Genomic DNA, 12,302 nt, shown 5'->3' with positions numbered 1-12,302 from the left:
GCTCACAGAGCAAAGTTTCAAGGGATATAGAAAAATTTACTATAAGGCTACATAAATGACCGAATAGAGCTTATAGCAAATTCAAGCGCTCTAAGATGTATATTAATAAAAACTCAAGTATGGTTGGGAATATATTTGTTTTGCAATCTACACCAAAGGTTGCTAAATCTGATGATGTACAGCAACAGAAATTATGCAAAAATAATAATGTTTTCCTTTGTCTCTCCTGGGAAATCTGACAAAATCTCTGAAAGCAATCAAGTAAGGCCATGGCCAGTGACCATCGCACTCAATGCATCTGAGAAATTGTGACTGAAGCCCAAGAACCAGAACAACAACGTGGTGGCTTTAGTGAGTACCTACTGGTGGAAGAGAAAGGGAAGCTCCATTCACAGCCATGATTAAAGACCAAGCATTTCCCAAAGACTGATGCTGACAGTAGGGTCAGAAGGATCCGAGGTTTCTGCCCTGCGTGTGTTCTCCTGCCCGATAGAGAGGTTCTTCTCTGGCCCAGGGCTGTGCGTGTGTCTTTGAGTGGGGAGCCTCCGAGACTCGGGGCACAACGTAAGCAAACTGCATCCCTGCACGATCACCCGCGGCTCCTCTAAACAAATGAGCAAATGAGCGCCAAGCTGAAGGGGGAATCTGCGTTTTCTAAGCTAACGGTTTCCAAGCCGCCTCCCTCCCCTCGGGGCACGGGCCCGAGAGCCAGCTACAGCAACCAAAGCCTAGAGACCTGCCCCACACCGCCTCCGCCCGGCACCGCTGGGGTCCACAGCCCGCCCCCGGGGTCCCGGGTTCGCGTCACTTCCGGCGCGCGCGCGCCCGCGGAGACCTACTGGGGCCAATGCTGAGCCCCGGGAGCGCGGCTGCTGGGGGCGCGCCGGGAGGGCGGGCCGGGAAAGGGGGAGTGTCTGCTCGCCGCTGCTGCCGCCGCCACCGCCACCGCCACCACCGCCGCCACTACTACGGCTGCCACCGCTGTTGCCTGGGAGTTCGCTGAAGCCCTTTCCTCAGATCCGGCCGTTTTCTGCCCGCCTGGACTCCGGGCCCCACCGACCGGCGCATTCATCGCTCTGACGGGTGCAGAAGCGGGAGTTGCCTCGGTCTGTGGAGCGGCGGGGCGGCCCCAGCCCCTCTTCCCCTCCCTGACCCCTTCTTGCCATCGCCCCAATCATGGGGAACGCGGCGACCGCCAAGAAAGGCAGCGAGGTGGAAAGCGGTGAGTCGATGGGTTTGGGTTCCCGCGGTGGGGGCCGTCGCCGGGCACCGAGCACCCCCGGGTCGTAGCCCCCAAGGCCGCGCGCACGGCCCGGGCCTAGCAGCGGCCGCTGGGAGCCCTCCCAGGGGGCCTCGGGGACTGGCCGCCTTCCTCCTCCGCCTCCTCCCCCAGCTCCGGGGAGCGGGCAGTGCGCCAAGGGCCGGATGGAGGGAGCCAGGGGCACCGTGGTCCCCGAGGTTCCCTTTCTCCCTGGAGCCAGGAGGACCGCACACAAACTCAGCACTTCCCCAAATATGGTCCGGGGAAAGAAGTCCCTTGTGTCTTCGCGCCCCTAGGTCCCCTACAACATCCCGACCCCGTCCTAGTGAGCCACAGGTAGTGCTGTGGGTAGAGTTGGCTCTTTTCCCTCCATCACTGGGTCCAGCCCCATCTTAAACAAGGTGAGGGCTGCGCGTGCGGCTCGGCAGGTAAGGATATCCTGAGTCCAGAGATATTTGTCTCTTCAAATTAGAAATGGAAAACATAAAACCAAAGAGCAACTTTATCCATTAGAGAAAAAAGCAAGGCAGGTTTGCCTTTTCTTTAGACGTCTGAGAATCTACTACGATGCCTGTAAAACTTAAAGGTCTTTTGGAGTTGAAGTGCTTCCAGAACACAGTTGATGTCTTCTGAGAGCTGAAAGCGCGGGCGTTCAACACTACACCAAATGGGGGGGAAGTCATGGATATGGAATTTCTGTATGGCTATCAGGATTATATATAAACACACATAGCAGAATGGTTGTGAAAGAAAAATGTAAGATTCATATTAGATGTTATAATTCAGAAGGACTAAATAATAGTTTTTTTTGCTGTTTGTTATATCACCAGGAGTTAATTGATATCTCAGCACTTAAAATGAACCTGGTAATTTATTCAATCAAGTTCATGTAAATATCTTTTAATGTTTCTATGTTTGTAAGAGAAGAATTGGACTAATTTTATAATTTGGCTTGAAGATAATAGCTTTTTTTCTGTACAAATAAAGTAGAAGGGTTTAGTCATTCATTTTGTTTAATATGATTAATGAGATGAGATTATAGGGTTTGTTTCAATAAGGTTTTGGTGGTAAATTTCGGGAGCTCGAGAAAAGTTTCAGAACTACCAAACTATTAGTGACCATTTTACTATGCAATATGTAAAGCTTACATAGTCAGTGTAGAACTCATTATTTTCTTGAATTACACAAATGTAGTAACCAACTATATAAAAGTGTAAAGAATTTGGAAAGTATGAAGAATTACTTGTACCTTACAAATTGTCATTTCTCTGTTAATTTTAAATTCCGTTAAAGATTTAACTGTCCTTATTTTGTGTCAAAAGTGTGCTTGGTAATTGAATCATATCACTGATTTTTATTAGCAAGAGTCAATACAGTGTTTATATTTTTAATAATGATAGTATACTCGTTTGTGTTTTATACATTTGTTGTTATATTACCAAACCAGTTTCCCCCCTGAGAGTGTTAATTTGAAACTTCTATCTGTGACATAATCTTGAACTATTTGTAGAAAACAGAATGGAAACTTTAAATATTTATTTAAACATATTTTAATTATTTCTATTAATAATTATTTCCAAAGTTTTAAGTGTTAGTGGCAGCCATTAGGTATGTTAGCTAGCTTTTCGTGTAAGTTTATTTATGGAAACTGAAGGTCATTATAATAATTTGAAAAAAAGTTGTGACAAAAGAGGTTAGTTGATGATGTCTCCAAGAAGAGTTATTTGAAATATCACATGTATTGATCAATGTTTGTAGTTTCATGTAGAGCGATGTTATCAGGTATGTGTTACTGTTCTACTTTAGTGAACAAAGAAATTGTATTATGTTTTAAAACTTAATGAAAGTTAACTCCTCATTACATACCTAATTGTTCTTTGTATTTTTAAAAAGAATTACTCTTGAAAATTTGTTTTCAAAAGCTGAATGTAGTTATTAAACTTCCTTTGATACATAGAATAAACTTTTAGAAATATAAGTGATCCTAGAGATCAGCCTGTGCAATCATTCATTTCAAAGCCAGAGAACCTGACTTTTGAACAACCTGGGGTTGAGATCATACTACTGATAATAACAGAGTAAGGAATAGATCTGATGCCTTGACTCTTTTCATTATTCAACAATCAATGAATACATGTACTTTGCAAATGTTTACCTTGTATTTTAGTTTTAATGGGGACCTTATAAATAAAGTTTAAACATTTTACTATCTCTTATGAGAGAAAAGATGTAAATGTAACAGTTAACTGAAAGTCAAAATGTAAATGCTAACATTATGAAGTGAAGTTAGAGCACTGAAAATTGCTGATAAGAGAGTATTTGATGTGAAGAACTGATTGAAAATTATCAAGTTGCTTAAAAGTTGAGGTTTGCTTAAGGCCAGGCCTCACACAGGCAGGTGATTCTAGAATTTGGTTCTAAAAATACTCCTGAAGAATGAAATTAGGCCTAAAGATATTTGAGAAGGGTTTTGGTTTATTGTACTTTATCAAAGCCCGTCCCTCTAACTCATAAAATAGATATTTTCTGGGGAAGATCTGTAAGCCAGGGAGATTTCATTCTCATGTCTAGTTTCTGAAATGGCATTAATTTGGGTACCTGTTGTTCTGCTGTGGTAAACTAGGAAATTGTATTGATGTGTCTCAAAATTTAATGAAAGAACTGTTCTTAATCATTGCTTACCTATTGTTCTATGTATTTTTAAAAAATACTCTTGAAAGTAAGTGTTTTTTAAATTGAACATAGTTATTTAAAGAGCAGCCAATATACAGAAGCGTAAACCTTTAGAAATATAATGTACAATTCTCTTAGATGTTTTAACTGTTATCATTTAAGATTATTTTATTCAATAAGTCTCCTACCTTTTACTCACCATAATCACCAACATAGAAAGCAAATGCCACTTTTTTTTTTTTTTTTAAACTCCGGACAGGTTTTTGTTTATTTTCTTTAAAAAAAAATATTACATTTACAGGCTACCTGTGGATCTTTGCATTACACACTCACAGTAAAGGCTTTGACACCAAAGGAAGAAAAGTGTTTGTTAAAGATTTGAATGTGGATTCTCCCATGATTGCCAAGTTATAAGGCCACCCTTTAGTCTAGTGATTATATATCTTGAATATTTTCCAGAGACTCTTTTGTTCTTAAGAACTTGAAGGTGAATGGAAATTAAAGTCATCAATAGATTAGGTTCAACAAAAATGCAAGTTTCTTAATAATTAATGTTTTTTGAGGACCCATATGTACCCGGTTTTCCAAGTGCTTTGTATGCATGATTCTACTTGATCTTTCCAACCTTGTGAAGTAGATAATTTCTTTCTCCTTTTACAGAAAGGAAATGGAGACTCAAAGAACTTAAGTGATTTATTTAAGATTTTACACCTAGTAAGTCAAGAAGCATGATTCAACTTAGGCACCTTAACTCCAGAACCTGAAATCCTAACTCCTTTGTTCAACAAGCAGTGTATCCAACGGAAAAGCAAATTCTAAGTCACTTTAGACTTTGTTCCAATTTATTATCAATTATAGCACATTTTGGTTTCTTTCAATAATGACTTTATTTGGATATATCAACTAAATGAAAAAGATTATTTTTTTCCTGTGCTATTTTCTGGATTGTTATCAGCTATAAAAACAAGGTTGATGGATTAAATTACCTTGAAAGTCTTTTAATTAAATATGGTACAATTTCAAATTAATTATGTAAATTATTTATATAATTAAAGACCTTATTCCCATTGATGTTTGTTTTTTTCTTATTTGAAAATGTATGCCTTCCCTTCCTGTTAAACAGCCAGCCCAAAAATTATTATTTGAATTTGTATTGCCCTTTTTTTTTTTTTTCCAGCACTGGGGATTGAACCCAAAGGTACTTTACTACTTAGCTATATCTCCTTTTTATTTTGAGACAAAGTCTCCCTTAATTGTGGAGGCTGGACTCAAACTTCCCATTTTCCTGCCTTAGCCTCCCAAGTTGCTGGGATTATAAGTGAGCACCACCCCATTTGGCTCTTTGTATCAACATTTAAAATATTTAAAAATATTGCATTTTACCATGGTTTAGAATAATGCTGTCCAGTTCAACTTTTTGTGATGATGGAATATTCCCCACCTTTGTAGTAACGTGTATTAATGGCTAACCACATGAGGCTATTGAGCACTTGCAACATGACTAGTGCCACTGAAGGAATGAATTTTAACTTAACATGATTTAGTGTTTGGTATGTTGGAAAACACAGATTTAGAACATAGTCTTTCTGTAATCTTGGTAATTTGGACCACACAAGTATGTGTAGAAAAAATTCTGGATTTTATTTTTCTTATAACTTATTTCCTCAGCATTTCTTCCAAATAAGTATTTATAGACTTAGTGAACAAATTATTATAGTTTAGTAATCTGTATATAAATAATTTATAAAATTAACTACAAAGTTAAATTCTTTGGGGGTGCTATGCTAGAATTACAATTTTGTACTTTTTAACAGTGGATCTCAGTGAACATACTTGTATTGAAAACTTTTTTGTAGAATTAAATGTTGGTTAGGAACAAATTTAGGGATCTCGTATGTCTTTGAACTTTCTATTTATCAAGCTTGCTTTTTTTCTTTCCTTTTTCTGATATTTTATTGTTTCAAGCTTGCTTTTTAAGTATAATCAGTAGCAGATATTGTTTTAATTCAGTATACTGGCAAAAAGTCTTCCTTGAGTTAAAAAAGCAAAAAGAGAAAGTTAAAAGTTATGCATCCGTGATGATAAAAACATATGATCTCATCTTCTTTTATTATTCTATAATTCTCTTTGTATAGATTTTTTTGCTATATAAAATTATCTTGTATTCAGGAACCATTTTTCCTATTCTTTACTCAGGGTCCTCTAGTTAGGATATAGACAGATAGTTGTTTTTTATTGTTGGTTGCAGGATAATGAAGAGACATGAAAGCCAGCTTAAAGAGTAAGCCATGGTTGAATGGCAGAAGTAGCACTTGAGAAAATCCTAGGTAAGCCAGGATAGTTATTAAGATCCTAACAACTAAGAATTAACCATAATTCATTTTGATATTCCATAAATGAATAAATAAGACAATTAATACAGTATTTGAAATTTTGTATGTAAATGTTAATAAATGGTAGTATACATATGTGATCAAATCTCAGATGATTAAATCTTAAAATTTTAATGAAAAATGATAAATGGGAAAATGTAGAATTTATGGGAGGTAAAAATACATAGGTAGTAATATTTTTAATATGTAATCTTTAAAAAATATTCCTTCTAGAGTATCTGATATAGTTCTTTGTTGCTTTATTCATTCATTAATTCAGCACACATAATTGAGCTAAAATGTGACAAACTATGCAGGACTGTAGGAAAAAGATTGACTAGGACACAATACCTGTTCCAGCATGTCTTTCCCTTCCAGAAAGGAGTGAAGGAAGGGAGAGACAACAGATGATTGCATACAAGTTCAGTGTGGGAACCAACAGAAAGAAGGCCCAATTCCACTGGGATAAAGAGGATGATCTTCAAAAAGGACTGCAAAGAAAAGATCCCAGAGTTGAGCTTGAACATGGAAAATGTTCACCAGCAGAATTATTGGAAGAAAGGTATAATGAGTACAGGGAGCACAGAGATTCAGAGGAGTGAAACAGCCTGTTTTCCCCCCAGTCTTCTCTACATTTCATCCTCATTTTATTCCTCTTTTCAGTGCTAGATGTTTGGCAACTAGAGAAGCAGTTAACATCTGGCATAACTTCCTTCATGGCATAATTTCACAAAGGACGTTTTCCAATGTGATTAAATTGCATAGTATGGGATTGATGGTAGAAAAAAGAGAGATTGTAAATTGAAAAATGATACTGAAGAAACAGAGAGGCACATAATGGAAAGTTTGAATTTTATCCTGTAGTTACCATAGAGCTATTACAGACTTTGAAGTCAGGGAGAGACATAATAAAACTTGGGTGTTTTTTTTTTTGTTGTTGTTGTTGTTGAGAGGGAGAGAGGGAGAGAGGGAGAGAGAGAGAGAGAGAGAGAGAGAGAGAGAGAGAGAGAGAGAGAAAATTTTAATATTTATTTATTTTTTAGTTTTCGGCGGACACAACATCTTTGTTTGTATGTGGTGCTGAGGATCGAACCCTGGGCCACAGGCATGCCAGGCGAGCATGCTACCGCTTGAGCCACATCCCCAGCCCCCAAACTAGGTTTTAAAAGAGATTTTTTTTTTGCTGGCAGTGTGAAGAAGAATCATGATGGAGTAAATGGAGTTGGGGTGTTATGATCTGGATGTGAGGTGTCCCCCAAAAGCTCACGTGTGAGACAATGTAAGAAGGTTCAGAGGAGAGATGATTGGGTTGTGAGAGTCTTAAACCCAATCACTGAATTAATCCCCTGATAGGGACTAACTAAGTGGTAAGTGAAGTGGTAGGGTGTGGCTGGAGGAGGTGGGAGTTGGGGGCATAGCTTTGGGGTATATTTTTAAATCTGGCAAGTGCTCTCTGCTTTCTGATCACATGTGAGCTGCTTTCCTCTGCCAGATTCTTCCGCCATGTTGTTCTGCCTCACCTGGTGTCCTGAGGAATAAAGCTGGCTGTTTATGGATTGAGCCCCTAAATAAACCTTTCCTCCTTTACAGTTGTTCTGGTTGGATCCTTTAGTTACAGTAGCAAAATAGCTGACTACAACAGGAGGCAAGAAGACTTCTCTAGTAATTTGGATGAGGGACTTTGAGAGCCCAAACTCAGATGGTAGTATCAGGAATCTCCTTTCAAGATCTGAATTGGGAGAAATTTGGAAAATAAAAATTAGCAGCTTATGTTTTACCCATATGAGGAATGAAGAAAAGGGAGAATGGAGCAGACTACAGTTTACCTGTATGAGGAGTTGAAGGAAAAAAAAAAAAGAATTTTCCTTAAGTTTTTAGCTTTCATATCTTGGTGGAATGGGTTGTGATTTCAGCAAGAGTGAGGAAATGAATTCAGGGCAGAATGGATTTTGCCAGGGGAAGGACAAACTGAGTTCAGGATGCCATGGCATCTCTGAGAAATAATGTCTTATTGATTGTTGTATATGTGAGCTCTCTTTTGTTCTCCCAGCCATGAGTGGAAAATGACCATGGATGGACAAGGGGCCTTCTCTCCATTTCATCCTTGTTTTAATCCTCTTTTCAATACCAGATGTTTAGAAACTAGAGAAATGGTTACAGCTGGCATAACCTCTATAAATGAAGAAGAATAAATGCTAAAAGTTTAGCCTTATTGTTTATATAAATATACAACCTGAGCTGTAATAATGGAAAGCACATGTAAAGTTGGTACTGACCTATATTATTTGCTAAGTAATTATTAGTTTTCCTTCCCAAGTTCTTTAAAATAGATGATAAAAAAATTCAGATGTAATTTAATCTTAAAAAATATGAGTCAAAAGTAAGAAAAACTTAAATTCTGTTTTCTAATACATTCTAGTACATCAGTTTGTTTACATGTTTTTTGTTTGTTTGATTTTATGGTGTAGGGGTGGAACCCAGGCCTTGTGCATGTGAGGCAAGTGCTCTACCACTGAACTGTATTTTCAACCCTTGGATGTTTTAATGTCTCTAAGCTGTTGTATAAATTTGAAAGGGTGGATTAGATGATGACATGTATCTCTTTCAGCTTCATAATCTAATAGTTCCCATTGATTTATTAGAAGAAAAAATATGTGCTTACAAGTAACAAGATCTAGAGCTGTACATGGTGGCACACACCTATAATCCCAGTAACTGGAGAGGCTAAAGCAGGAGCATCACAAATTCCAGGCCAGTCTCTGCAACTTAGTGAGACCCTAAGCAACGTAGTGAGACCATCTCAAGATTTAAAAATAAAAAGGGCTTGAGGGTGGGGAGCTCAATGGTAGTAGTATCTGTACTGCAAAGTAAAAGAAAGGCAGCAAGATTTGGAAATAAGTTATAGAATCTCTTAAAAATTGTGTGGGGGCTGGGATTGTGGCTCAGCAGTGGAGCACTCGCCTAGCACAGGCGGGACCCAGGTTCAATTCTCAGCACCACATAAAAAAATAAAAAGGCATTGTGTTGTGTCATCTACAAAAATAAAAAAAAAAGATTCTCTCTCTCTCTCTCTCTCTCTCTCTCTCTCTCTCTCTTTCTCTCTCTCCTTTAAATAATAATAAAAAAATAGTGTGGGCAGAGAAGTGATAAATGAACCTCAATATGAGCAAATAAAAATAAGGCAACATTTTGAGGGAAAATTCTTAATTCATACTTAAAGAATGATAGTATCTGAATTACGACCAAAGAAATTTATGAATTACTATACTGATCTCTGAGGATATTCTCATATTCTATTATAGGTTAAGGAACCATCTAAATGTTGGCCATCAAGGAAGAGTATTGGAAATAAAACATATAAGGGTCTACTCTTAAAACCCTTAGCATAGTATATATACTTGGTCGTATTTACATGTAGTAAAACCAGAGACAGTTTAGATCACAGGTGGCTCAAATAAGTCGGAAAATGGAAGTTCGGTAATATGATGTAGACTTTAAAAAATAGAACTCCTCTATCAGGAAAAATCAGGGCTGCACAATTGAAGTATATAAAATCAAGTAGAATAGGCAGAGAAAATCTAGGATCATCCACCTAAACTGAAACACTACAACCCATGAATTATTTTTTAAAACTTTTTTTAAGCAAAAAATGGAATTAATGGTAAAACCTTGATATAAACTGGGTTTAGAGATTAAATATTACTGATTAGTCATCACTTATGTCTAAAGGTGAAAACATCTGTGCTTATAAATTCAGGTAGTGTTTTTCTTTTTTCAGATAGTATTTTTGACCATTTGAAAATCTAGAAAAATTTAATGCTCTTTTGTTTTTATTCTTTTTATAAGTTTTATACCTAATCTGGACTCCCTACAATGCCAAAATAATCACCAATATTCCTAAAGTAGGTCTGGACTTTGTCCTCAAAAAATTAAAAAGACTGTGTCATTATATTTAATTAGTATCAGTAAGTACTTAGTTTTTTATACCGCATTTAAAAAAATTATTCTTTTTAGCTATATGACAGTAGAATGTATTTTGACATACATACACAGAGTACAACTTCTTGTTGTTCTGGTTATGCCCGATGTGGAATTACATTGGTTGTATATTTATATGTGAACACAAGAAGGTAATGTCTGATTCGTTCTACTATCTTTCTTATTCCCATTCCTGCTCCCTTCCCTTCATTCTCCTTTGTCTAATCCTAAGTATTTCTATTCTTCCCTACCTCCACTCCCCACCCACCCTTACTGTGAGTTAACACCCTTTGGTTTTGAGGGATTGGCTTATTTCACTTAGCATGATATTCTCCAGTTCCATCCATTTACTGGCAAATGCCATAATTTCATTTCTCTTTATGGCTGAGTAATATTTCATCATATGTGTGTGTATATATATCTTTATTCATTCATCTGTTGAAGGGCACCTAGACTGTTTCCATAGTTTAGCTATTGTGACTTGAGCTAAATAAACATTAATGGGCTGCATGACTGCAGTATGCTGATTTTAAGGCTTTTTGCTGTATACCTAGGAGTGGGATAACTGGGTCAAATGGTGGTTCCATTCCAGGTTTTCTGAGGAATCTCCATACTGCTTTCCAGAATGTTTGCACCAGTTTGCAGTACCACCAGCAATGTATTAGTGTACCTTTCCCCCACATTCTCACCAATATGTATTACTTGTATTCTTGATAATTGCAATTCTGACTGAAGTGATATGAAGTCTCATTGCAGTTTAAATTTGCATTTCTTTAAGTGCTAGAGATGTTGAACACTTTTTCATATATTTGCCTCTACATTGAAACCTACAGAACACAAAAGAAAGAAATTGAAAAAGACCTCAGAAGATGGAAAGATCTCCCATGTTCATGAATAGGCAGAATTAATATTGTTAAAATGGCCATCCTACCAAAAGCTCTATACAGATGTAATGCAATTCCTATTAAAATTCCAATGATGTTCTTCATAGAAATAGAAAAAGCAGTCATGAAATTAATCTGGAAAATGAGAGAATCAGAATAGCCAAAACAAACCTTACCAAGAAAAGTGAAGCAGGAGGCATCATAATACCAGACCTTAAATTATACTAAGAGCTATAGTAACAAAAATAGCATGGTATTGGCACCAAAATAGACATGTAGACCAATGGTACAGAATAGAAGACACAGAGATAAACCCACATAAATACAGGTATCTAGAACTAGACAAAGACACCAAAAACATAGATTGGAGAAAAGCTAGCGTCTTCAACAAATGGTGCTGGGAAAACTGGAAATCCATATGTAGCAAAATGAAGTTAAACTCCTACTCTCACCCTGCACAAAACTCAACTCAAAGTAGACCAAGGACCTAGGCATTAGACCAGAGACCCTGCACCTAACAGAAGAAAAAGTGGGCTTAACTCTACATCATGTTGGCTTAGGACTGACTTCTTTTAACAAGACCCCTTTAAGTGCAAGAAGTGAAATCAAGAATCAGCAAATGGAATCAAGCACAGGAAACAATTAAGAATGTGAAGATAGGGCCTACAGAATGAGAGAAAATCATTGCCACCTGCATCTCAGATAGAGGGTTAATTTCCAGGATATATAAAGAACTCAAAAAACTTATCAGCACTAACACAAACAACCCAGTCAATAACTGGTCAAAGGAACTGAATAGACACTTCAGAGGACAAGAAATACAATCAATCAACAAATATACTGAATTCTTTTTAAATAGGTCACCATATAACATTAGGAAGTTATTGCTGTATGTGACATAAACTTGGATAAGAACATGTTAGTACTGACATTTCTTTTCTTTTCTTTCTTTTTTTTTGCTCTGGGGATTGAACCCAGGACCTTGTGCATATGAGGCAAGTGCTCTACCAACTGAGCTATAACCTCAGCTGAATACTGATATTTTTCAGTTTCTTTCACAGGGTCCAACTATGTGATAATTTAGATCCTCCAATCATAGCTCAGCTTCCTGGTTAAGTAGAATCATGAAAGGTT

At 37.4% G+C, this 12,302-nt stretch overlaps 1 protein-coding gene across 1 annotated transcript in view; it reads left to right on the top strand.

Moving 5' to 3' along the window:
* The first annotated feature begins 944 nt into the window (after nucleotides 1–944).
* The window catches only part of Prkacb (protein kinase cAMP-activated catalytic subunit beta), a 118,256-nt gene continuing 106,898 nt past the window's right edge, over nucleotides 945–12,302 (top strand). The window contains exon 1 of the mRNA XM_076863647.1: nucleotides 945–1,222. Within this exon, the coding sequence (XP_076719762.1) occupies nucleotides 1,177–1,222 (46 nt within the window). The 5' untranslated portion in view covers nucleotides 945–1,176. The remainder of the gene's footprint in view (nucleotides 1,223–12,302) is intronic.

Source organism: Callospermophilus lateralis, chromosome 7 (genome assembly GCF_048772815.1).
Source record: "Callospermophilus lateralis isolate mCalLat2 chromosome 7, mCalLat2.hap1, whole genome shotgun sequence".
Classification (NCBI taxonomy): domain Eukaryota; kingdom Metazoa; phylum Chordata; class Mammalia; order Rodentia; family Sciuridae; genus Callospermophilus; species Callospermophilus lateralis.
The sequence above is the reverse complement of the archived record's forward strand: the minus strand, read 5'-3'. Positions and strand labels throughout refer to the sequence as shown.